Source organism: Fistularia commersonii, chromosome 24, assembly GCF_037954325.1.
Source record: "Fistularia commersonii isolate RoL2024-O1a breed Wild chromosome 24, RoL_Fcom_v1.0, whole genome shotgun sequence".
Taxonomy (NCBI): Eukaryota; Metazoa; Chordata; class Actinopteri; order Syngnathiformes; family Fistulariidae; genus Fistularia; species Fistularia commersonii.
This window is the reverse complement of record NC_141307.1, coordinates 487,632-514,592: the sequence shown is the minus strand read 5'-3', so window position 1 is coordinate 514,592 and position 26,961 is coordinate 487,632. Positions and strand designations below refer to the sequence as shown.

General features: G+C 52.2%; 2 protein-coding genes across 2 annotated transcripts in view; both read left to right on the top strand.

Annotated features, from left to right (window-relative positions):
• The first annotated feature begins 5,681 nt into the window (after nt 1-5,681).
• On the top strand, nt 5,682-8,212 carry LOC147219560 (uncharacterized). The gene is made up of 3 exons (XM_086171654.1): nt 5,682-5,976; nt 6,248-6,308; nt 6,395-8,212. Exons 2-3 carry the CDS (start codon nt 6,269-6,271, stop codon nt 7,834-7,836), a joined length of 1,482 nt encoding a protein of 493 aa, XP_086027780.1. The 5' UTR covers nt 5,682-5,976; nt 6,248-6,268; the 3' UTR covers nt 7,837-8,212.
• Nucleotides 8,213-21,973: 13,761 nt separating this feature from the next.
• The window catches only part of LOC147219559 (glutamate receptor ionotropic, kainate 5-like), a 26,389-nt gene continuing 21,401 nt past the window's right edge, over nt 21,974-26,961 (top strand). The window contains exons 1-2 of the mRNA XM_086171177.1: nt 21,974-22,383; nt 23,746-24,387. The gene's annotated coding sequence lies outside the window, so the exon portion shown is untranslated. The remainder of the gene's footprint in view (nt 22,384-23,745; nt 24,388-26,961) is intronic.

Here is a 26,961-nt window from a genome sequence, read left to right as displayed (position 1 = left end):
GAAGCTCCTCTGCCCTGGGATCTTCTGTTTCCAGGTTCCACCTGGAAGGTTCTCCTGAGGTTCCAAAGGTTCTGTTCCGTTCCTCCATCCCTTTGAGAACCTCTCGATGTTCCATCTCCTGACGTTCTCCATCACTCGGGTTCTTCGTGTTTTCATCCACGTTCTGAGGAGCGGGTGTGTCTCACGTCTCGGTGCGCCAACGATGTCCTCGTGTTCACTGATGGAGAGCGTTTTTTTTGGAAGTCACCAGAACAATGTTCTTGTTGATGTTTTGGTTCCACCGAGCACCAAAGGGTTCCATCGCTTCCAAAGGGCGTCGCCCTCGTCGTCATCAGCGACGTTCCTGCAGAGCCTCGGAGGAGCTTTGAAGGCTTGAACCAAACTCCTTTCAGGTTCTCACAAAGTCCTAGCGTCCATTAGCACTGCTGGACACAGACGGGCTAGCAGACAGGCTAGCCCTCAGGCTAGCAGCCAGACAGGCAGGCAGACCAGCAGATAAAATAGCGGCCAGGCTAGCAGCCAGGTTAGCCAATCAACTAGTTGCCAGACTAGTGGCCAGACTAGCAGACAGACTGGCAGAAAGATAAGTACCGCGGCGAGCAGCCAAGCTTGCGGGCCAACTAGCGGACAGACTAGCAGCTGGGCTAGCAGACAGACTAGTGGCCAGACTAGCAGAGTTGCTTGGAGCCAAACTAGCAGGCAGACTAGCAGATAGACTAGCAGCCAGGCTAACAGGCAGGTGGCCAGACTAGCAGACTGACTAATAGCCAGGCTAGCAGGCAGGCAGCAAGACTAGTAGCCAAACTAGCAGCCTGACTAGCAGAGGCTAGAAGCTAGGTTATTGGGCCAACTAGCGGTCAGGGTAGTCGCAAGGCTAGCAGACAGACTAGTGGCCAGACTAGCAGAGTTGCTTGGAGCCAGACTAGCAGACAGACTAGTAGATAGACTAGCAGCCAGGCTAACAGTCAGGTGGCCAGACTAGCAGAGTTGCTTGGAGCCAGACTAGCAGACAGACTAGTAGATAGACTGGCAGCCAGGCTAACAGTCAGGCGGCCAGACTAGTAGACTGACTAGCAGGCAGGCAGTAAGACTAGTGACCAAACTAACGCTCGACTAGCAGAGGCTAGAGGCCAGACTAGTTGGCCAACTAGCGTCGAGAGTAGTCACTGGGCTAGAAGACAGACTAGCGGCCAGAATAGTAGAGGCTAGAGGCTAGACTAGTGGCCTAACAAGCATCCAGAGTAGTCGCTAGGCTAGTAAACAGACTAGTGACCAGACTAGCAGCCGGGCTAGCAGCCAGACTACCAGCCAGGCTAGCAGACAGACTAGCGGCCAGACTAGTAGAGGCTAGAAGCTAGACTAGTGGGCCAACTAGCGTCCAGAGTAGTCGCTAGGCTAGCAGAAAGACTAGTGACCAGACTAGCAGAGAGGCTAGCATCCAGACTAGTAACCAGGCTAGCAGACAGACTAGTGACCAGACTACCAGCCAGGCTAGCAGACAGACTAGCGGCCAGGCTAGTAGCCAGGCTAGCAGCCAGACTAGCAGCCAGGCTACAGCAGCAGGTCCAGGAGGCTCTGCTGTGCCATCAGGGTGGAACCTCAAATATTTAATCCCAGTGTTTGAGGAACCGCCTGGGCGTCTCCGTGACGACCAGGAGGCACGAGGTTCCTCGCGACGTCACGTTTCGCTTCCGGCGGCGCCGAGTTTTTCCTCGCCGCTCTCTAGATGAGCGACGGCGGCGAGCCTCGGGATCCGGGAAGCCGGAACCCAGGAGGTTCTCCTCCCACGCCGGTGTCCAGGTGAAGGAGGAGGACCTTCTGGAAGCCGACCTTCAGCTGGAACGCCGCTAAAGCAACAAGCGCAGCGGCGCCGCCACGCCTCCCCACGCCAAAGACAAACATAAAGAGCTCGCCATCCGGAGAACCTGCAGCACCAACATCTCACCTCCTCTGGAACCACAGCAACCACAGGACCCTGGAGAAGCAACGCTGTGAGTTCACCCTTCTTCTACCTCATGTTCTCCTCTTGATCCTCTCATGTTCTCCACATGTTCTTCTCATGTTCTTCACATGTTCTTCTAATGCTCATCAAATGTTCTGCTCATGTTATCCTTTTGTTCTACTCTCGTTCTCCTCTCGTTCTTCTCATGTTCTCCTGATGTTCTCCACATGTTCTAATGTTCTTCACATGTTCTTCTAATGCTCTTCAAATGTTCTCCTCATGTTCTCCTCTTGTTCTTCTCATGTTCTCCTCATGTTACCTTCATGTTCTCCTAATGTTCTTCACATGTTCTTCGAATGCTCTTCAAATGTCCTCCTCGTGTTATCCTTTTGTTCTTCTCATGTTCTCCTCATGTTCTCCCAATGTTCTTCACATGTTCTTCTAGTGCTCTTCAAATGTTCTCCGAATGTTCCTCTGGTGTTTCTCCAAATTTTCTACTCATGCTCTCCTAATGTTCGTCTTACGTTCTAATGTTCTTCTCAAATTCCACTCATGTATTGTCATGTCCTCCTAAAAACAACCTGAGAAGTTCTGGTATCTTCTGGGCTGGAGTGCAGGTTCTGCATGAAGCAGGTGTTGATGGTACTCCGGTGTGAGTCTGCAGCACCAATCACTTCCTGTATCTGATGATCAATTCTTTCAATCTGATCAATCACCTGATCAATGAGCTCCAATCAGTAGTGATCAGCGATCAATCAATATGATCCATCACTTCCTGTTTTCAAACAGATCCACGGCCATGAAGATCTCCGTCGTCCTCCTCTCCTCCATCGGTACGTTCTCCTCTCCCCGATCAATAAATGATCAATATCATCATTTGTCTGTTGAAACATCTCAGCTCTCTGTTGACGTCACCAGTCGCCATGGCAACAGTCAGGCTAATGGCGGCGGAAGGAACCTCTGATGATTCAAGCACGGAGGAGCCTGCAGTAACCACACCTTCTTCAGGTGGTCCAGCATCTTCATCAGCTGGTCCAGCATCTTCATCAGCTGGTCCAGCATCTTCATCACCTGGTCCAGCATCTTCATCACCTGGTCCAGCATCTTCATCAGCTGGTCCACCAACTTCTTCACCTGGTCCAGCATCTTCATCAGCTGGTCGATCATCTTCATCACCTGGTCCAGCATCTTCATCAGCTGGTCCAGCATCTTCATCAGCTGGTCCAGCTCCTTCTTCACCTGATCGAGCACCTTCTTCAGGGGATTCAACAACTTCTTCAGTCGGCACTACACCTTCATCAGGTGACCCATCACCTTCACCAGGTGGCACCAAACCTTCATCAGGTGGTACTGGACCTTCATCGGGCGTCACAACCCCTCCAGCAGGTGGTCCATCACATGCTTCAGGTGGCCCATCACATGCTTCAGGTGGCCCAACACATGCTTCAGGTGGTCCATCACATGCTTCAGGTGGCCCATCACATGCTTCAGGTGGCCCAACACATGCTTCAGGTGGTCCATCACATACATCAGGTGGTCCATCACATGCTTCAGGTGGCCCAACAGAAGGATCTACTAGCACGATGTCGTCTTGTCCGGTCAACAGAACCAGCTTCCTGTTGGTGGTCGTCATGGTGACGTTGGTTCTCTGCGGTTGACTGGAGGAACCCTGTGTTGCTTCATGTCCCAGGAGACCCAAGTCACCTTTGATTGTTGTTTTCTTCTGTAACCATGGCAACTGTAGCCCTGTCCATACGTCCAAGTGAATAAAGTCCAAGGTTCCAACCTTCCCTGGGGTGGCTGGTGTTTCTGCTGAAGAAGCACAATGTTTTCTTTGAGCCTTGTAGAACGAGATCATGCAGAACACGGGACGCCCCAACACGTGTGCGCCCGTTGCCCTGTTAGCACGTTAGCATGGAAGCATGATCTTCTGTCACTCCTTTACCAGGCAGACCCTTGAACTCTCCAAGAAACCCTTGTCTTCTCCAAGAGACCCTTGTGCTCTCCAAGAGTACCTTGTGTTCTCCAGGTGACCCTCTTGTTCTCAGGAGACATTCAGATTCTTTAAAAGACCCTCGTGTTCTCCGGGTGACTCTTGTGGTCTCCAAGAGACCCTTGTGGTCTCCAGGAGACCCTTGTGTTCTCCAGGTGACCCTCGTGGTCTCCAAGAGACCCTTGTGGTCTCCAGGTGACCCTCTTGTTCTCAGGAAACATTCAGATTCTTTAAAAGACCTTCATGTTCTCCAGAAGATGCCGGTGGTCCTGTTGACACCAGTCTCTTCCTGATGTTTGGGTCCACCTCCTGTTGGCGCTCTGACCACACAGAACCACAGAAGCTTCTCCAACCCATTTTGGGCCCAACAGGAAGTTGAATGCTCACAAGATGATTGGCCCGACTGCCCCGGCGGGCCGGTAGCCTCCGACTCCCGGGCCTCCTTTGTTTGGACACGGATCAAATATTGACAGAGCGAACGTTCTGCTATCGCTCAGCTTGTGGAAAGGTGCTTCTGTTGGTTTTATATCAAGTTCCTCTGCGGCACCAGGATCTGCTCCTTCGCCAAACCAGGAAACCAAACACGTGCTATTCATTTGTCATTGTTAAAGGACTGTTGTATGTTGTGATGGAGGTCACGGAGGTCCAACAGGGAACACTGTATCAACGGAGTCGGGTTTCCCGGCGTCCTGAGACAAAAGCAGGGCGGCGGCGAGCGGGTGCAGGGTGGAGGTCCACATGGAGAAGGGTGGAGCTTCAGGGCTGGACGGAACATTTTCATCCGTCAGGCACTGGGTCAACTGTCAATCAGAGGGTCAGCTGTCAATCAGAGGTTAGCTGTCAATCACAGGGTCAACTGTCAATCACAGGCTCAGCTGTCAATCAAAGGTCAGCTGTCAATCAAAGGCCGCTTGTCAATCAAAGGTCAGCTGTCAATCAAAAGGTCAGCTGTCAATCAGAGATTAGCTGTCAGTCAAAGGTCAGCTGTCAATCAAAGGTCAGCTGTCAGTCAAAGGTCAGCTGTCAATCAAAGGGTCAACTGGCAATAAAAGGGTCAGCTGTCAATCAAAGGGTCAGCTGTCAATCAAAGGGTCAGCTGTCAATCACAGGGTCAACTGTCAATCAGAGGGTCATCTGTCAATCAAAAGGCCACTTGTCAGTCAAAGGGTCAACTGTCAATAAAAGGGTCAGCTGTCAATCAAAAGGTCAGCTGTCAATCAAAAGGTCAGCTGTCAGTCAAAGCATCAACTGTCAGCCAAAGATCAGCTGTCAATCAAAAGGTCATCTGTCAGTCAAAGGTTCAACTGTCATCTTCGACATCCAGCCGTTCACCCTCTCATTCACACCTGTGCACAATGTGGAGTCTCCAAGAGGAAGATGGAGAACCTGGAGAACCCAGGCAGGAGAACCAGGTGAGATCCTCTTGTGAGGATCCATGATCAGTATTCAACCTCTGCTGGTCCTCAGAGACCTTCTTCTGGTCCCACCATCCAGACCTTTGCTCCTCCTGTTTCATCTGCAGAAGATGCCGGAGCCTGAACTTCCTCTTGTAAACAATGACCCACGGTCATGGGAAGATATCCACAGGTGTGTGTGTGTGTGTGTGTGTGTGTGTGTGTGTGTAAACTGTCACAAACATGTAATAATGCTGTCATAAGATAACATCAGACATCCTATTAATAACAATGTACTTGAAGTGTAACTGTGATTGAACGGTGAGACAGGTGCTGTGTTGGAAGGACCAATCAGAAGGTCCGGTGGGTGAGATGCACCTGGACCAGTTCCTCCAGGGTTCCCCTCCTCCGTTGAAGCGTCCCGCCGCCACGCCCGCTTGACGCATGACTGACGTGCTCCGTCACGCCACCCGTCGGAACTATGGCCGCACCCTCACGCCGACGACTGCCACGAACATCTGTGGCATCTGCGTCGTCATGGCGACAGACGGGTTCTAATATAAAAGTCAGGTCGAAGGCGCGAGAGAGGAGAACGTCCTCCGAGAGCTTCTGGATACCCGACCTCCTCGCTCTTCCTCCTCGTCCGGGTGAGTCTCGGTGGTTTGGCTAGCTCTACGTTAGCCGCCGTCGTTCAGGATAACTGGATAAAAACATTTTCATCGCATCCTAGTATTTTCATAATGCGATGATAACTCTTATTAACATGTTATATCGTGATTATTCACGGTGCGGCGTCTCTCCGTTCTACGTCCTCTGGTGGAATCTGATTGGTCGATGTTCCGCCGGGGTTCTCGCCGTAACGAACCCTCCGAGGAACGTCTCCGAAAACCACAACTCAATCCCGCTCTTATTTTCCAGGTGTCCTTCGTCTTCGTCGTCATGGTTACACAGATTTCCCTGGTCCTCCGGCTGGTTGTTGGTAAGACGTTTTTTTTCATTTCCTGTTTTTTGTTTTGTTCTTGTTCGAGACCGCTAACCGCTATTCTTTTATGTGAACGAATGCAGTGTTTGCCTGCGTGCACGCCACCGTGCCCTATCCCACCGTGACCGCCTACAGCAGCGCCATGACTCAGGCTGATGAAGCTACAGCCATGGCTAATGAAACTACAACTGAGGCTAATGAAGCTACAACTGAGGCTAATGAGGCTACAACTGCGGCTCATGAAGCTACAACTGAGGCTAATGAAGCTACATCCGTGGTTCATGATGCTAAAACTTCAGCTAATGAAGCTACAACTGAGGCTAATGAAGCTACAACTGAGGCTAATGAAGCTACGTCTGTGGTTCCTGATGCTAAAGCTGTAACTGATGAAGCTACGACTGAGGCTAATCATGCTACATCCATGGTTCATGAAGGTACAACTGAGGCTAATGAAGCTACGTCCGTGGTTCCTGATGCTAAAGCTGTAACTGACGAAGCTACGACTGAGGCTAATCATGCTACATCCATGGTTCATGAAGGTACAACTGAGGCTAATGAAGCTACAACTGAGGCGAAAGAAGCTACGTCCGTGGTTCCTGATGCTAAAGCTGTAACTGATGAAGCTACGACTGAGGCTAATCATACTACATCCATGGTTCATGAAGGTACAACTGAGGCTAATGAAGCTACAACTGAGGCTAATGAAGCTACGTCCGTGGTTCCTGATGCTAAAGCTGTAACTGATGAAGCTACGACTGAGGCTAATCATGCTACATCCATGGTTCATGAAGGTACAACTGAGGCTAATGAAGCTACAACTGAGGCTAATGAAGCTACGTCTGTGGTTCCTGATGCTAAAGCTGTAACTGATGAAGCTACGACTGAGGCTAATCATGCTACATCTATGGTTCATGAAGCTACAACTGAGGCTAATGAAGCTACAACTGCGGCTAGTGAAGCTACAACTGAGGCTAAAGAAGCTACCCCCGTGGTTCATGAAGCTATAACTGAGGTTAATGAAGCAACAACTGATGTTAATGAAGCTACAACTGCGGCTAATGAAGCTACAACTGTGGCTAATAACGCTACAATTGCGGCTAATGAAGCTACAACTGAGGCTAATGAAGCGACACCCGTGGTTCCTGATGCTAAAACTGCAGCTAATGAAGCTACAACTGAGGCTAATGAAGCTAAAACAACGGCTAGTGAAGCTACAGTTGAGGGGAAAGATGCTATAAATGAGGATAATGAAGGCACAACTGCTGCTAATGAAGCTACAACCGCAGCTAATGAAGCTATAACCTCAGCTATTGACGCTACAACTGTCGCTACCAAAGCTACAACTGAGGCTAATGAGGCTACAACTGCGGCTAATGAAGCTGCAACTGCGGCTAATGAAGCTACAACTGAGGCTAATGATGCTACAACCGGAGCAGCCATGACAACCTCTGCCGCCTCGTCGTCCTCTTGCGCCACTAGCATGGCGGCGTTAGCGCTGGCGGCGCACGTCCTCCACTGGATCTGAGGCCTGAAGCCCCGCCCCCAACAGAGATTGTGACGACGCATCCTGGACGTTCCCGCTCTTTCACGTGCACTTTATAGCAGTTTGTAATTAATTCAGTTATTTATTGATCCAAGGAGCCTCTTATTGATCATTGTTCAGTTATTTGGGTGTTTTCTAATATATCTATTTATATTCATATATAAAACGTATAATACATCTGCAGTCTGTTGGACTTGTATTAGAGTTTGCAGATAAAAAGGTTATTGAACTGTGAATGCACTATCAATGAAGTGATTATTGATCAGCCAGTTGATCTGGTTGCAGGTATTGATCATGCTGTCTGTGATGTATTGATCTGCGCCGATTACCTCATTAAACACTAATCAGTCGTATCAGACTTGAAAGTTTGGGTTCCTTTTCCGTCATCGATCACCGATCGATACCCGATCAATAATACGTCCCGCTCTCACCCGTGACCTTTGGAAGGTTCTGGATTCTCTCTCTGTGAATGGGCTGATGATTGACGGCTGACCTTCATCAGTGGATGAAGATGAGGAGGTCCACCTCCGTCTGCTGTGAAGGTGAACCATCAGGGACGGATCCTGAGGAAGCTCCTAGCAGAGCAACACCTCCTCCTCCTCCTCCTCCTCCTCCTCTTCATCTCCTCCTTATCTTCACCTTCATCCTCCACCTCCTCCTCCTCTTCATCTCCTTCCTCCTTCCCTCCATCCTGTTGCGGTGGAGGAACGTCAGATGATTGACAGGTGAATCCAGGGGATTAATTTTAATCCTGGCAGAAATAAAGAGCGCCGTCGAGCCGGTGATGCTAATCCTCCGTTGCAAACACGGCCGCCGCGTGCACGCCGCGTGCACGCTGGCACCGGGTTGAGGGGGCGGAGCTTAGTTGGCATCCATGCATTGGACGGCGGGTCAATGCTAGCAGCCAGGAGGCGGGGCTTAAAGGAAGCTACAGCTAAACGGAGTCACTCCATCCATAGCATTCATTGTCGAAAACCTCTTATTCTTACAGTGGAGGAGGGGGCGGGGCTTGACTCGGATCAGCTGTCAATCACTGACACCTGACCATTCACATCTCTCTCTCACACACACACACACACACCTGATTGGTTAAACATGCTTCATTCATGTTTTTCTAAACATATTGGGTTTTCATTGATAACTTCCTCAGTCATTCACATTCACAAACTGACTCTGTGTGTGTGTGTGTGTGTGTGTGTGTGTGTTAGATGTTCTCCAGTCAGCCATAACTGATGGACACTGATGATGGAGTTGCCAGGATATCTCTTTCACACACACACACCCACACACACACACACACACACGCAGGCTATGGCTAGCATGCTAACAACAGTGTAAATATGCACATTCTCCAAGGGTCACAGAGAGAACCCTGCTTTCTTCTCTGGTTTTCTGATGGATCTGGGTGTTCTGCAGCTCCAGGTGGGACCTTCTACAAGAACCAGAACATTAGCAAGCAATTAGCTGGTTAGCTTAGCAAGCAGTGGGGTCATGGTGGTCCAGTGGTGAACCAGAAGACAGACTGAGCAAAGGTCTGCGAAGGTCACGCTGATGATCTCCACCTCCTTCATGTCTGTTTAGCCGTCTCTTTCCTTAAGCTAGCTCTCACCCGATTGGTCGACACCACAGGGGTGACGACTGCAGACCAATGGCGTTAGAGCTCGGCCATCTTGTTGCGGGGGGGCTCCTGCGCCTGGTATACGACAGCCTACTGCGGTGTTCTGTACACAGAAGTACGGCAGTGATAGTACTTTGAGTACGAGTACAGTGATGTTCTGCGGTGGAACCGGCAGGTTCACAGGAACCCGAATGGACTCTCCTCTGCCATGCGCTGTGATTGGACATGACAGCGTTTTATGACATCACGGCCGGTGTGTTTCAGGGGCCCGTCAGGTTCGAACTGCGCTGCTCCCCGGGTTAGCGAAGCTACGCTCCCCGGCGCCGCCTTTGGCCGACGGCGCGCGGCATGTCGCCATGCCCATCCTGACTCTGGGCTTTGCTTTGGGCGTCGCGCTCAGCCGAGGCATACCGCTGCTCTTCCAGCAGCGCCTCGGCGCCGCGCCGGACGCCCCGGCGGCGGGAGGAGCGCCGGGGACGCGAGCGGAGCTGGTGAGCGATGATGCCGCCGGACTCTCGGCGGCGGTTTCCTGCGCCGGGGCGGGACACTTCTTCAGCAAGGATCAGGACTCATCCTATGACCCGTACTTCTCGACGCTGGAGAGCGTGGACAGCGACGACGAGCGGTGCGAGGACGTCTGCAGGTTCGACAACTTCTACAACAACTGCTGGATGAACGCCACGCTGCAGGCCACGCTGGCGCTGCGGGCGGTGAAGGAGAAGCTGAGCGACCGCGGCGCCGAGGACGTCGCGCAGCTTTCGGAAACGCCAAAGTTCTCAGAGCTGTTCCTGGCGGCGCTGCGCAGCCCGGGGCGTTCCTTCAGCCTGGAGGAGCTCAACGTGGTACTGCTGGCGCTGTCGGAGGACGTGCCCTCGTTGGTCCACGACCGGGAGAACGACCCCCTGGACCTCCTGACCCCTCACCTGTCCTGGTTGGAGAAGTGCGGCGTGCGGACCACCGTGGACACGGAGACGCTCAGCAACTGCAGGAGGTGCGGCGTCACCTTGGCGAGGGCCAGCCTGGGCAGCGTGGTCTACCTGCACCTGCCCAAGAGGAGGGACACCATCGAGTCCCTGCTCAGGTGCCTGAACGGCACCATCAGGAGAGCCCGGTGTCCGAGGTGCCGCTCCAGATCCAGAACCCGGCAGTACTGGTCCCGCCCCGAGGTTCTCACCTTCTACTTGAACCGTATACGCAACGACGGCTCCGTGCTAAGGGGGCGCGTGTTCGCGCCCGAGGAGATCCAGGTCCAGACGAGTCCGGACGAGTCGCAGCGCTATAAGCTCTCCTCCGTCATCTGCCACCTCGGCTGCAACGACGGGGGCGGCCATTACTGGGCCTACATGCTGGAAGATCACCTGACCTTCAAGGCCAATGACCTGCAGATCAGTGTCAAAGAAGGTGATCGGCCCAACGAGGTGCACACCAACGGAGTGGTGTTCTTCTACGAGATCTCGCTGGCCGCTCTTGGTTCTCCGCTTCCGGGGGTGCAGAGCTGACCGAGCTCCATTGAGGACCGAGTTCTGTTGTCTCCAGGTGGAGTCTGGACTGCTCAAAGACTCATGGAACTAGATCCTTCTGAGGAGGCCGGGGGTCAGGACCATAGCCCCCAAAGACCCCCAAGGATGATCCAAGGATAGAGGGGATAAAGATCTCGCAATCCACGTGCCCTCAGACCAACGTACCCCGAGCTTCATTGTCCCAGGGTTCTACCTCAGCAGGGTTTCATGTTCTTCCCTGGAGTCCGGTGTCTCGGTTTGGAGGCAGCAGAGTGGCACCGCCTTCTGGACCACAGGGAGCATATTTGTAAGATGCTGGTTCGCTGTCATGGTGACGTTGTATAAAGGGATCCTCAATAAAGATCTCAGACGCAGGGTTAGGACAGCTGGCACCCTGGCAGTGAGGTTCCCCACCTTTGGAACGTCGTGGTCCTGCTTGGAACATCAGACCCTTTGCTAGTGGAACCACACGTGATCTGTTCTCCAGACATCAGAACCTCTTCTGCTCATGTTTCACGTCCCACCAAGGGTTCCCATCATGGAGGCCGAGGCTACATCACTGGACAGCCGCGATGCTAAGGGCCTTATGCTAAATGATGTTTACGAATATTAAAGCGCAGCTTCAGGCTGGAGTCCAGGTGTTCCACCGCACGTCTTGTTCTTCTTCTGCCCCCCAGGTACTACGAAGTACTGCACAAATATTCAGTTCTAAGAAGTACTCCAGACCACGTTCTCCCGATTGGGCAGGGGGTCGAGTCTCGTCGCTGTCAATCACGCGAAGCCCCGCCCCTCCAGCTGTCCAGGCACCAGAGGTGCATTTCTGGATTTCCCCAAAGACTTCGCCTCTGATGTCAGGGTTCTCTGGGGAACCGCAGGCCGTAAAGGTTCTTTGTTCTGTTCTAGTGGCGAAGCGGCCGTTCTCCTGCGTCCGTCAAACTAATCAGGTGTGTGTGTGTGTGTGTGTGTGTGTGTGTGTGTGTGTGAAACACACCAGCCCGATGACATCATGCACATCTCCTTGGCGACTCCTGCAGGTCAAGTGTACCCGGGGGGGGTTGGTCGGACTCCAACCACACCAGAGCTATTAGTATGGAAAGCGGGAAAAGGGGGCGGGGCTACGGCCGGCACGTAACCTTGACGACGATTGACGAAATACCGATTGATTTTGTTCCCTTGCTCTCCAAACGTCAGACGAGCCTCAGCCCAGGCCTGTTGGCCAGCTAGCCTGGTGAAAAAAGGCAACTGCTTTGTTTATTGGCTCGCTAGCCTGGTGTGGAGAGCTAATGTGTTGCTTATGGACTAGCTGGCTTGCTGCGGAAAGCTAATTTGTTTTTTGGGGGGATTTAGCTAACCCACTGTAGAAAGTGAGCATTGTTTGCTAGCTGTTGTGTTGTTTTTGTCCGGCTAACCTGGTGTGGAAAGCTAATGTGTTGTTTATGGACTAGCTAGCTTGCTGTGGAAAGGTGATTTGTTTTTTGGAGGGATTTAGCTAACCCACTGGAGAAAGTGAGCATTGTTTGCTAGCTAACCTGGTGTGGAAAGCTAATGTGTTGTTTATGGACTAGCTAGCTTGCTGCGGAAAGCTAATTTGTTTTTTGGGGGGATTTAGCTAACCCACTGTAGAAAGTGAGCATTGTTTGCTAGCTAGGCTGTTGTGGAAGGCTAATGTGTTGTTTTTATCCGGCTAACCTGGTGTGGAAAGCTAATGTGTAACATCAAGCAAAGCGAATGCTAACGCTGAGTGGTATCTGCGAGCACACTGTGGGTTAAGCCCCGCCCCCCGGCCTGGTTGACAGCTATGATTGACTGATGGGGATCCCAGGTGAGGGCTGAGCGGTGTGTGTGTGTGTGTGTGTGTGTGTGTGTGTGTAGGCGGCGGACCGTCAGTTTCACATCCTGACGTTGAGGAGGTGCCGCTTCTTGAGCAGATCAGATCTGATTGGTCTCCACGGCGACCTCCAGCTGACCTCCGGGCCTCTCAGCCTTTTACAGACGGGAAGGGTCGCCGTGGCAACCGGGTCGGCCAATCAAGACCCTTTTTATTTTCAAATTTCCCGCCGGATCACAGAGACGTCTGGTCCCGGTGGCCGTTAGCTCCGCTGTCTCTCGGCGCTCCGCTCCGTCAGTCCATTTCAGGCGTCCGCCGTTGTCAAGGTAACCTGTCACAAGTGCCTGTTACCACGGCAACCAGAGGTCCAACCAACGACGCGGTTTGACACCAGCCGATGTTAGAGACTCGAACCCAGAGACACAGTCAGCTGGGCTCTGCTGTGTGTGTGTGTGTGTGTGTGTGTGTGTGTCTCCATCTGTGTGTTTTATGTGTGTTTGTGTGTGAGTCTAGGTTTCTGTGTGTATCTGTGTGTGTGTGTATCTGTATGTGTGTGTTTTATGTGTGTGTGTGTGTGTGTGTGTGTGTGTGTGTGTATTTTTGTGTATGTGTGTGTGTGTTTGTGTGTGTGTTTGTGTGTGTGTGTGTCTATATGTGTGTGTTTTAAGTGTTTTGTGTGTGTGTGTGCGTGTGTGTGTGTGTGTGTATCTGTATGTGTGTGTTTTATGTGTGTGTGTGTCTATGTGTATTTCTGTGTATGTGTGTGTGTGTTTGTGTGTGTGTGTCTATATGTGTGTGTTTTAAGTGTTTTGTGTGTGTGTGTGTGTGTGTGTGTGTGTGTGTGCGCGTATGTCTATATGTATGTCGAAATGTGTGTGTGTTTTAAGTGTGTGTGCGTGTGTTTTAAGTGTGAACATGACGTTGACTGTGTGTTGTTTGGGTCACGTGGGGGGCGTGTTCACCGATATCGATCAGGTGATCGCGCGTGCGTCCCGCGCCATTATAGTTCGTATTTCTGAACGGCGCACGTGAGCAGAGCGGCCGCACCGGAAGCGCGTCCGGTGAGTGTTTCCGGTCGGAAGCGACGCACGCGCGACGGTGGGTTTCTCGCCTCGCCGTCTGCGCGTGCACGCATGTTTCACGCGCAGGGAGAGACAGTCCGGAAACGGCCTGGAAAAGGCCTGGAATGGTCTGGAACATGCCTTGAATAGACTTGAAATGCCTGGAAGAGCCTTGAACACGCCTGGAATGTCTGTAAGTGCCTGGAAAAATATTGAGAATCCCTTTAATTTTCTTGGGAAAAGCTTGAATTTCCTTGAAAAGCGTTATTGAAAAGTTATTGACAAACCTTGAACTCCCTTGAGTTAGTTAATGGAGACCCCTTGAAAACACTGGAAGGACCCTTGAAAAAAAACTACATTCCCTTGAGAGATCCTGGAGTTTCCTTGAAAACCCCTGGATTTTATCAGTCAAATCACATGTATCAATAAGTAGATATTGATTGATTGATTGATCGGAGCTGGAGGTGATGGAGCCGCCATGAAGCCAGAAGGTTCTAGATCTCTATATCTATATGTTAGGTTGTGTGTGTGTGTGTGTGTGTGTGTGTGTGTGTTAGGATGTATCTATATGTTAGGTTGTGTGTGTGTGTGTGTGTGTGTCTGTGTGGTAGTGTGTGTGTGTGTCTTAGGGAGTGTGTGTCTGTGAATGTTAGGATGTGTGTGTGTGTTAGGATGTATCTATATGTTAGGTTGTGTGTGTGTGTCTGTGTGTGTGTGTGTGTGAGCTAGTGTAAGTGACTTTATGTGTGTGTTTGAAAGACTCAAAGCTGAACAGGAAGTGACATAAGGATAAACAGGAAGTCCTCCTGTGGGCGCCACCATGACACCTCCCACACCCTCAGAGAAGCAGCTAGCATAGCATTAGTGGCTAACTGCCTTTCAAATACTCATTGGCCGGCCACTGAGATGGAGTGTGTGTGAGTGTGTGTGTGTGTGTGTGTGTGTGTGATAGTGTGTGCCTGTGTGGTAGTGTATATGTTAGGATGTGTCTGTATGCTAGGTTGTGTGTGTGTGTGTGTGTGTGTGTGTGTGTGTGTGTGTGTGTGTGTGTGTGTCTCTGTCTGTCTATGTCTTCATGTTTCAATGTGTGTATGTCTGTGGTAGTAGTGCGTGTGAGTGTGTGTCTAAGGGTGTGTGTATCTGTGTATGTTAGGATGGGTGTGGTAGTGTGTGTGTGCTTCTGTGTGTGTTAGGGTGTGTGTGTCTGTGTGTGTTAGGGTGTGTATGTCTGTGCGGTGGTGTGTGGTAGGGTATGTGTGTTTGCTATGATGTGTTTGTGTGTGTTTGTATGTCTGTGTTTGTTAGGATGTGTGTATTTGTCTATGCGTGTGTGTGAGCTAGTATAAGTGACTTTATGTATGCGTGTGTGTGTGTGTGTGTGTGTGTGTTTGAAGGACTCACAGCTAAACAGGAAGTGACACAAGGATAAACAGGAAGTCCTCCTGAGGGCGCCGCCATGACACCTCCCACACCCACAGAGAAGCAGCTAGCATAGCGTTAGTGGCTAACTGCCTTTCAAATACTCATTGGCCACTGAGATGGAGTGTGTGTGTGTGTGTGTGTGTGCGTGTGTGTGTGCGTTAAGTGTTGACTCAGAGGCTTTTTAAATGGATGTGGCCATTAGTTTTTATATCAGGGAGGTCCTGCCAAGGCCAGATGGTGTCACGGCCGCCGTGCCAGACACTTCTGGCGTTCCAAGCAGAGGAAGCTTCTGCAGCGGCGAGGACGCCGTCCAGGCCGTGAGTCACCCGCACTTCCTCCTCCGCCCAGGAGGGGGCGCTGCAGGGCACGCGGCTAACGGAGGCTAACGCCCCAGCCGTCCGGGACCCTTCGCCCCCACGCTAACGCAGTTAGCGGTTTTTTACTAGCGCTACGTGCGCTAATCCAGCCGCTCCTCCGTGTTGGTCTGAACATCAATCGTCCCCCAGAGACGCAGCGAGGACTTTCATTCACGGGTCCTCCTTCCACCTCCACCTGGTTCCTGTCACACCAGAAGACCTCCAGGAGCCTGCAGCCTCAGCAGCTCCTCACGCAGAACCCCAGGGAAGCACGGGTTCTCCATGGTCTACATGCTGGGTTCTCCATGTTCTCCATGTTCTCCATGCTGGGTTCTCCATGTTCTCCATGCTGGGTTCTGCATGTTCTGCATATTCTCCATGTTCTCCATCCTGGGTTCTGCATGTTCTCCATGTTCTCCATCCTGGGTTCTGCATGTTCTCCATGTTCTCCATGCTGGGTTCTCCATGTTCTCCATGTTCTCCATGCTGGGTTCTCCATGTTCTCCATGCTGGGTTCTGCATGTTCTTCTTGTTGGGTTCTCCATGTTCTCCATGCTGGGTTCTCCATGTTCTCCATCCATGCTGGGTTCTCCATGTTCTCCATCCATGCTGGGTTCTCCATGTTCTCCATGCTGGGTTCTCCATGTTCTCCATCCATGCTGGGTTCTCCATGTTCTCCATGCTGGGTTCTCCATGTTCTCCATCCTGGGTTCTCCATGGTGTCCATCCTGGGTTCTCCATGTTCTCCATGTTGGGTTCTCCATGTTCTCCATCCTGGGTTCTCCATGTTCTTCTTGTTGGATTTCTCCATGTTCTCCATCCTGGGTTCTCCATGTTCTCCATCCATCCTGTGTTCTCCATGTTCTCCATCCATCCTGGGTTCTCCATGTTCTCCATGCTGGGTTCTGCATGTTCTCCATCCTGGGTTCTCCATGTTCTCCACCCTGGGTTCTCCCTCCAGATCCGTGGGTGTGAAGCAGAGTGTAGATGCTTGTATGATTGACAGGTGTCAGGTCCGGGTTAAGCCCCGCCCCTCTCTCCAGTGCCGCCTGTGATTGGCTCCGCCCCCTCCTGCTCTTCTATTGAGAAACAGCCCGAATCACCCGTTAGAATTCCGGACTTCCATTTTTTATTTTATTTCCTTTTATTTCCCAGACCCAGATCTTCTGCCCATCCTGGAGTATCGACGGGCCCCTCAAATCCTTTAAGCTGATTAGATGGAGCTTCTCCTCTGATAAAGTCTCCAGCAGACACCAAGCATTGATCCGCCGCCGCGCTAATTCAGACGAGCTAACGGCGCTCTCGGTGTCTCGTCAGCCTCCGATTTATCATCTCTCCACGAGCGGAGAACATGCTGGAGGATTACAATTAACCAGGGGATTAATCTGGGAAATGTAGTCCACGCCGTCGGGAAGAGAAGCTAAGCTAATATGAGTATTTGGAATGAGCTAACAAATGATAAATGTCGACATCGGCCGATGTGACGCGCCGGGGTTCGGGGGTTCTCAGCGCTCTCAAGCGGCGGGCGCTAGCGTCATTAGCCTACCGCCGCTAGCCAAACGGAAGCTGTGAAACGTGAGCTCGGCCTCAGCCGATGTCAGTCGTGAGGTAGCATGCTAAATCCATGCTGCTTCCGTGCTACCTCCATGCTACCTCCATGCTGCTTCCATGCTACCTCCATGCTACTTTCATGCTACCTCCATGCTACTTCCATGCTACCTCCATGCTACCTCCATGCTGGTTCCTTGCTGCTTCCATGCTACCTCCATGCCGCTTCCATGCTACCTCCATGCTACCTCCATGCTACTTTCATGCTACTTCCATGCTACTTCCATGCTGCTTCCATGCTACCTCCATACTACCTCCATGCTACTTTCATGCTACCTCCATGCTACCTCCATGCTTCCTCCATGCTACTTCCATGCTACCTCCATGTTACTTCCATGCTACCTCCATGCTGCTTCCATGCTACCTCCATGTTACCTCCATGCTACTTCCATGCTACTTCCATGCTACCTCCATGCTACTTCCATGCTACCTCCATGCTACCTCCATGCTACCTCCATGCTTCCTCCATGCTACTTCCATGCTTCCTCCATGCTACTTCCATGCTTCCTCCATGCTACTTCCATGCTACCTCCATGTTACTTCCATGCTACCTCCATGCAGCTTCCATGCTACCTCCATGTTACCTCCATGCTACTTCCATGCTACTTCCATGCTACCTCCATGCTACTTCCATGCTACCTCCATGCTACATCCATGCTACTTCCATGCTACTTCCATGCTGCTTCCATTTTTGGGTTCCACGGTTCTCTGAAATACAATATAAACCTGCAAACCCCCCCCAAACAAAATGAAACCGCAGTGCCACTTGGCTTCGTGCGCGTCTTCTGCTGCAAAGCCCCGCCTCCTCCTAGCAAAGCCCCGCCCCCTACTCCTAAAAGAAAACACCGAAGCAGCCTTTTGTTTGCGGCCTGTTGCTCCCCTCCTCCTTCACCTTGCTCCCCCTCCTGCTCCGTCACTCCGCCCTCCCTCTCCGGCTGACAGTGGAGGTGATGTGACCAGCATGCCGAGCGGCTGATCGCTATTCCGCCGTCGAGCTGCAGGAGTCGGGGTGGAGTGTCAATTCACCCCCTTCTCACCTCCCCACCCCCACCCTCCTCCTGCTCCGACGAGGAGTTGGAGACAGCCGCCGGCCGCCGGCGAGATAACGAGGAGACAGACTAGACCATTCTTACAGGAAGTCAAATAAACAGCTGATTGATTTTTGTGTGTGTGTGTGTGTGTGTGTGTGTGTGTGTTCCCCGACCCCTCCCGTCGGTTGCGTCGGCGCATCACGTTCCGTGCAGCGCCGCAGTCCTCCCCGGCCGACGCCGTTGTCGCTGGGTGACGGGAATTGGGGTGTTATTACACGGGTATTAACAGAGCGAGTGTAATAAGAGGGTAATAACACCTTCGGCACGGCGGGAAACACAGCATAGTGTAGTATTAAAGTAATATAAATAAAGTATTTGTATACTAGCAATGCAGTACTAGTGTAATAGCAATGTAGTATTAGTGTACTCGCAGTGCACCAGTAATGAATTAGTGCACTGACTGTGTAGTATTTTTGTACCATCAGGGTAGTATTAGTGAAACAGGAGTGTACCATCAGTGTAGTATTTGTACCATCAGTGTAGTATTTGAAGTACAGAGAAAGCCAGAGGGAGCTGTACTGTGTTTTTGTAGACCTAGAAAAAGCAAGAGAGGAGCTCTGGTATTGTATGAGGAAGTCTTGAGTGGCAGAGAAGTACGTTAGACTGGTGCAGGACATGTATGCTCGCTGTGAGACAGTGGTACGCTGTGCTTTAGGGGTAACAGAGAAGTTCAAGGTGGAGGTGGGACTCCATCAGGGATCAGCTCTGAGACCCTTCTTGTTCGCAATGGTGATGGACAGGCTGACAGATGAGGTTAGACAGGAACCTCCATGGACCATGATGTTTGCAGATGACATTGTGATCTGTAGTGAGAGCAGACAACAGGTAGAGGAACATCTAGAGAGGTGGAGGTATGCTCTGGAGAGAAGAGGAATAAAAGTTAGTTGCAGCAAGACTGAATATATGTGTGTGAATGAGAGGAACTCAGGTGGAACGGTGAGGCTACAGGGAGTGGAGATCAAGAAGCTGGAGGATTTCAGGTACTTGGGGTCAACAGTCCAGAGCAACGGAGAGTGTGGAAAAGAGGTGAAGAGACTGGTCCAAGCAGGTTGGAATGGGTGGAGAAAAGTGTCAGGGGTACCAAGAGATAGAAGAACATCAGCCAGAATGAAAGGAAAGGTGGAGGAGACACTGGTGAGATGATCTACAAACACTGACAATGACCAAAAGACAGGAGGTTGCAGAGATGAAGATGTTGAGGTTCTCTTTGGGAGTGACCAGGATGGAGAGGATCAGGAATGAGTTTGTCAGAGGAACAGCACATGTTAGATGTTTTGAAGAGAAGGTCAGAGAAGCCAGACTGAGATGGTTGGGTCATGGACAGTGAATGTATTGGTAGACGGATGCTGAGATTGGAGGTCTTGAGGAAGACCTAAGAGAAGATGTATGGACGTGGTGAGAGAAGATATGAAGGTAGTTGGTGTGCGAGAGGAGGATCCAGAGAACAGGGTGAGATGGAGAAGGTGGATTCACTGTGGAGACCCTGAAGGGGAAAGACCGGAGGAGAAGTGATGTGTTCATACCATGAGTGTAGTATTTTTGCACCATCAGTTTACTTCAGTCTAAGATCAGAGTTCTCCTACAACATAAAGATGGAGCTTATTGATCCAGAGTTTATTGATCTAGAGTTTATTGATCAGGAGTTCCTTGATCTGGGGTTCAATTATCTGGAGTTTATTTATCTGAAGTTTATTTATCAAGACGTTCATCTGAAAACCGTTGAAGAATGGAGATGTTCTTTAAGATCACACTTGAAATGATCATCGATCAATGTATTATTATTATTATTATTTTTATTATTGTTTATACGGTCTCCATGGTTACTATGCCCCGCCCCCTCCATAGGCCCCGCCCCTTCAGAGGTCCAGAGGTGGAGGTGGAGCTCCAGACCTTCCTGAGAAGGTCAAACAAAGGTCAGAGTGCCGTAAAAACTGGGACGAAGGTGTTGTGATAATGTTATATGGAAGAACAACGCTTGATGCTGATTGGGTCATAGCCCGGAGGGGGCGGAGCTTCCCTCCTCCTTCCAGGGCTTTCATTTTGGAGGCTCAGCCTCCATCGAGCCAATCATCAATAATCACAAATCAGTATGACGGAGGGGGAACCTCCAATGGAAAGAGAAAACCTCTCGCACCGATGGAGCGTGTGTGTGTGTGTGTGTGTGTGTGTGTGTGTATAGTCATTCATGTATTTATGGAAGTGAGTGTGTATATATGTAAATGAGTGTGTGTGTGTATGTAAATCAGTTTGTGTGCATGTGTGTATGAGTGTAAGTGTGCCTGTGCATATATGCTAATATGTGTGTATGTGTGTCTGTAAATGAGTGTATGTACATGTGTATGTATGCAAAAGCGCATGTGTGTGTGTGTGTATGTGTGTGTGCGTGTGCATGTGTGTTTGTATGTAACTGTGTGTGTGCGTGTGTATATATGCAAATGTGTGTGTGTATCTATATATGTAAGTGTATGTGCGTGTGTATGCATGTAAAAGAGTTTAATATGTGTGTGTGTGTGTGTGTGTGTGTGTGTGTGTGTGTGTGTGTGTGTGTGTGTGTGTGAGGGGGGGGGTTCCACCCCAGAGGGCCATCTGTTTAGAGAGACCGAGGAGAAGAAAATGGCAGAGACGAATGAGGACGGGGGAGCAGGGGGGGGGGCGGCAAAGCACGGACCTGATTGGCTGACGGAGGAGTGGCTCCGCCCCCAAGCTCCGCCCACTGGCGGGGAGGAGTCATTACACTTTATTACATGTTACGACTGTGTAATAAACATCAGTCAGGATGCGTATTACTGCGGTTTTACACTTTACGAGTGTGTCCGCAGAGGAGTACTGTAGTACTACATGTTACGACCGTGTAGTAAACCTCGAGTGGGGATCGCGTATTACTGCAGTATTACATGTAACGACTGTGTAATACATGAGCGAGGCGAAGCAAAGATGGCCGACGTCCCCGTCCTGGGCTCTGATTGGACGGGGACATCGGTCGGTCCCAGGCGTCGGGCGGAGGTCCGTTAGCATTTACCGTTAGCGGCTAGCCCCGCCCCCTTAGCCGGCTTCTGGACGCCACGACTTCGGAATGGCGTCGAGTCGTCGCGACGTTTGTCGTCTTTGAGAGACCGTCGTTCTTTACTTTGCGTACGTGCGCTAGCTGGCTACATGCTAGCTGGCTACATGCTAGCTGGCTACATGCTAGCGGTGTTGCTAGCTGTCAGGAGTGACAAACGTGTGTGTTGCGATGTCGCCGTTCCACGTTCTGGTGAAAGCGACGTCCCCGTGCTTTTGCGCAAGGGAGCGTTTCCATAGCAACCATGAGAATAACCCACCGGTTGTAGAAGAACCCTCCGGAGAACCCGGGTTCTCCAGCGGCCGCACGTTCTCCGATAGCATGGACGTTCTAGGAACATCGCCCAGGGAGACGCTGCTTCGAGGGGACTACCCACACTGGGCTGGTGTGTGTGTGTGTTTGTATATGTGTGTGTGTGTTTTGGGGATGGAGGGGGGGGGCAGGGGGTTCCATGGAACCGTGGGGAACCTGTTTTAGGATGCAAGGATTGAGGGGGAAAAACACCGATTGAATTCAAGAGAGGAGCGGCGAGAGGGAGCGGAGGGGGAAGCAGGAGGGGGAAGCAGGAGGGGGAAGCAGGAGGGGGAAGCAGGAGGGGGAAGCAGAGCGGATGAATGCAGTCCAGCAGCAGCAGCAGCAGCAGTTCAGTCCGCTGCTGAAGGACACGGCGAGCGGAGGCTTCCAGCAGCAGAGCGGAGAAGAAGACGAGGAGGAGGAAGGAAGGAAGGAAGGAATAGGAGAAGAAGAGGAGGCTTTCCTTCTTCTCCTCCAACCCTGGAGGATCTGAGGAGGATCTGAGGAGGATCTGAGGAGGATCTGAGGAGGATCCACTGCGGCTTCCAGGGAGAAGAACCTGAGCTTCCCCTCCATCACTCTGTTGCGCCTCCTTTTTTTTTTGTCCTCCTCCTGCAGACGTCTGAAGGCCCCCCCACCTCCTGCCCCCCCGACGTGGTGGGACTCCGGCCGGCGGCGCTGAAGCAGATGGGTGAGTGTGTGTGTGTGTGTGTGTGTGTGTGTGTGTGTGTGTTGGCGGGAAGGCGAGTGGCGGCGAGGAGGGGGTTCGCTTCCTGCCCCCCCGCTGCCCCTCCTCATCTCCATCACCCCATCCAACCTCCTCATCCTGTCAATCATCTGCACCGTCGGCGTCCGTGCACGAGGCTCAGCGGCTTGATGGGGTATCGACAGGGTGGGGGGGGGGGGGGGGTAACCCCCCCAACACACACACACACACACACACACACACTCACACACACACGTTTCCATGACAAACAGCACACGTAAATGCAGACAGCCACCGGCAGCCAATTAGCATGTGGCTGTCAATCAGACAACACACACACGCACGTGCACACTCACGCACGCGCGCACACGTGCACACAGGCGCACAGGAAGTGGGGCAGGAAGTGGATCCGTCATGCCGGCGTGGAGGACGGCAGGCGGCGAGACGTTTGATTGGCGGGAAATGGCGGTCCCAGATTGATCGGGAGGGGGTGGGGCTAAGGGGAAGGGGCGGGGCTAAGAGGTGGAGGCGGGGTCGACCCACGCCACGCCGCGGTGGGAGACGCGCTCTGATTGGCCGGGAGACGGCGCGGGTTCGGTGGCGTGCTGTCGTCATGGCGACCCTTTACTCACCTTTAACTTTCCAACATTGAACAGCCCATAATACTTCCATCCTCCATCCTGGTCACACACACCTTCCTTCTGTTCTGGAAAAACAACTTCCTGCACGCCATCTTGGAATGATCAAGTATTGATTATTATTCTAAGTCAATATGGACACACACACACACACACACACACACACACACACACACAGGCTCTCAGGTGTGAAATCACATGATGAGGCATGTGTATGTGTGTGTGTGTGTGTGTAGAGGGGTTTATTGCTCATGCAAATGAAGTGTGTGTATATGTGTGTGTGTGTGTGTGTGTGCGCGTGTGTGTGTTTGGCAGGCGATCACAGGGAGCTCATTTCTACACATCTGTGTGTGTGTGTGTGTGTGTGTGTGTGTGTGTGTGTGTGTGTGTGTGTGTGTGTGTGTGAGAGAGAGAGAGAATGAGAGACACTCTACACCCCACCCTCTCTCTTTCACACACACACACACACACACACACACACACACACATAGCAGAGCTGATTGGAAGAGGCTGATCAATAATCAGATATTGATTGATGGTCTCCAGCAGGTTCCATGAGAAGCGCACGCCCGTCACATGCTTTCCATCTGGATCACCTGCGATCGACCGCCGTCCAATCAGAATCCACTTCCTGTCCGTGGCGGCGGCGGACAGGAAGCAGGTGATGATGTTGGATGGGTTTCTTCTGAACATCTCCGTCTCCCTCCAGATGGTCATGTGACCCCCCCGCCCGCCGCAGGCCCCCCCACCGGACGCCCGTGCGGCGGCGCCGCGGCGACCGCATCCCTTCTCCGATTGGCCGGCGCCCGGCGGACGGGGTGACGGCCGGAGGTTCTCCAGCGTCTCCGGCATGAGGAGCAGGTGACGGCGTCCCGGAGGAGGACCTGGAGGTCCGTGGGATTATTGACCTCCATCCTGAACATCTCAGGATCTCCTCGGAGAAGCTCCGCCTGGGAATAACCTTCACCCTCACGCCTCGGCCACTCACCTCTGCTCCGGGACCTTCTGCCCCCTGGTGGACCTTCTGCCCCCCGGTGGACCTTCTGCCCCCTGGTGGACCTTCTGCTCCCTGGTGGACCTTCTGCTCCCTGGTGGACCTTCTGCTTCCTGGTGGACCTTCTGCTCCCTGGTGGACCTTCTGCTCCCTGGTGGACCTTCTGCTCCCTGGTGAACCTTCTGCCCCCTGGTGGACCTTCTGCTCCCCGTTAGACCTCCTCCTCCAACCGGGACCGGATCTGAGTGGGGAGCCAGGAGGACTTCACTCCGGCCTCCAGGATGATGTTCTCCGGCCTCCGCTGGGACTAGAGGAGGACCTTCTGCTTTGGGCTCCTGGCGAGGTCATCTTCATTCTGTGAGTACCTCCTCCTCCTTGCCGCCCTCTGGAGCCTCCTATCTTCTCCAGATGTTCTCCAAGATGGCCTCCTGGAGGGAATCATCCATCCATCCTTCATCATCCATCCCTTTGTTGATTTATCCATCCATCCGTGTCACTGATTGGCCAATCAGAGGTTGTCATAGCTCAGATGTCTGGTGGGCGGAGCCTCATCTAGTGGGCGGAGCCTCATCTGGTGGGCGGAGCCTGGTCAGGTCTGCAGTCGGTCCAGAGGGGGTTCTGTGGTCTGACGGCAGGGTTCTTCTACAGGGTTCTTCTGCAGGGTTCCTCAGTGGTCGTGTTCCTTCTGAAAGGGTCAGACGTGGTTCTCTCATCTTCATCCAGAAGGTGGTTCTAACCTCGCAGGGTTCCTTCACGGTTCCACCAAGGTTTGTGCCTTCTTCACATGGAGCCCCCAGAGCTGGTCATTCATCTCCTCACCTCTCATCTTCCATGGACCTGCTGACTGGCTTTGGACTACTTGGTGCTTCATGCTCTTGTGGTTGGAACCCAGGTTGCTTCTGGAAGGATCCGTGGAAACAGGAAGACGGGAGCCGTCCATCTTCTCATGTGTTCACCAAGTTCCCAGATGTTCCCAGATGTTCCCTAGATGTTCCCAGATGTTCCCAGGTGTCTCCAGGTGTTGGCAGTAGCTAAATGTAGCCCTCCTGTGAGTGCGAGGAAGGTGGTGGAGAAGATGCAGGTTCTTGTACCAGCCAGGACCGAAGTCCTCAGACGTGGAGGAGCATCCACCCAGCCTGGGATGAGATGTTTGGAGAGAAGGTCTGCCTGAGGAGCTTCATCCTCGCTTGCTCCCAAGGGTACTGTTTGGGGGAGGGGTCAGGATGATCTAGATGATCTGGATGATCTGGATGACGAGGCTTGTCTGGATTTTCGGGATTATGAGGATGACCAGGGTTTGTGGATCATCAGGATTATCACGCTGGTCTGGACTGCGGAGATGATCGGGATTAGCCAGATTTTCAGGATTAACCCGATCTTCTGCATGAGCCGGATCATTTGGATTTTCTGGATTATCAAGCAGATTAGGAAGATCTGGACGAAGGTATGGTAGATCCATCTGGGAGGGGCAGACACTCAGGGCTCCATGGGTTCTCCATGTTCTCCTACCTGGATGTTCTCCAGGATCTCCACCTATCTCCAGCAGGTCCTCAGGAGGCTCCATGGTGAGCAGGTGTGAAGGAGAGGCTGAACGTCTCTCCGTGATGGACAACCGCCTTATGGGGGTTAAGCCCCGCCCCCAGCCCTGATGTCATCTGTGATTGGCTCCTGACGGCTCTGTGGCGACAGCGGCGAAGGTCACCGCTAGCCGACCCGTCACACTGCTAACTGCAGCTAGCGCGGCGAGTTAGCGTACGCCGGTTGCCGTGGCGTCCGAGAAGCCCCTCCCCCCGGGTTAAGCCGTGCGGGATGGATGTGCTGCCCGTGTGAGCGGAGCTCCATAAATCCCACGTCCTTCCATACGTCGCTCACCTCGCCACCGGCCGGCGGAGAGCGGTTGCCGCGGTGATGGATTTGTTCCCGGCGCTGCGGATGAAGTCATATCCATCCCTGCAGGAACGCCGGCGGCGGCGTGATGGATGCCTCCATCACGCCGCACCTGAGCGTCCATAAATCCGTCCCCATCTCACCGCCGGACGCCACCACCTGAGCGCCGGAATGTTCCACAGCCCAGAAAGCAGGCTCATTCTTCAGGGGGCGCCGCCGCCATGACACCTGACCCGCCCGGAGGAACAGGAAGTGAGGCGGGACGGCCCGCAGGAAGTCCAGGTTCACCTCCGGTGGAGCTTCGGCGTGATCTTTATGGAAACATCTGCTGTGCGTTTGCTAACGTACTAGCACATTAGCATGTTAGCATGATAGCGGGTAGACAGATGCAATGGCAGGAGTCTGCAGGGTCAGCTATCCATCATCCATCCATCATCCATCCATCATTCATTCATTCATTCATTCATTCATTCATCGTTCCATCCATCATTCATCAATCCATTAATTCATTGATCCATTGATCCATTCATCCATCCATCATTCATCAATCCATTAATTCATTGATCCATTCATCCATTCATCATCCATCCTTCCATCCGTCCATTCATTCATTCGTCCATTCATTCATTCTTTCACCCACAAGCCAATCCCAGCTGTCGCTGAAGCACGGGGCGGAGCTTAACATAGACAGGTCAGCTGTCAATCACCCTAACCATCACCATGTCTGAGAGAACTCAGGCAGGAGAACATCTTGGCCATCTGGTTAGTCCAGAACCTGGTCCTCCAGGAACCTGGTCCTCCTAGAACCTGGTCTTCTCGGTTCCGTCCACGTTCCATTGACATCAGAACCGATGTTCTCAAGATCGTCAAATTGTAGTACCATCATTATCTGTGATCAGTCAGACCAACATGGAAGCATGACACACACACACACACACACACACACACACATAAACACACAAACACACACACACAGCAGGGGGGGGTTCTCTCACCAGGATGCTTGTTTTAGTTTTGATCCCGAATCTGTTTGTAAATGTCTGA

Bases quoted from the DNA above. Each gene is read 5' to 3' on its own strand.
- LOC147219560 (XM_086171654.1), top strand. From the start codon at position 6,269: ATGGTTACACAGATTTCCCTGGTCCTCCGGCTGGTTGTTG. The intron at 6,309-6,394 runs GTAAGACGTTTT...GAACGAATGCAG, and splicing joins GGTCCTCCGGCTGGTTGTTG to TGTTTGCCTGCGTGCACGCC.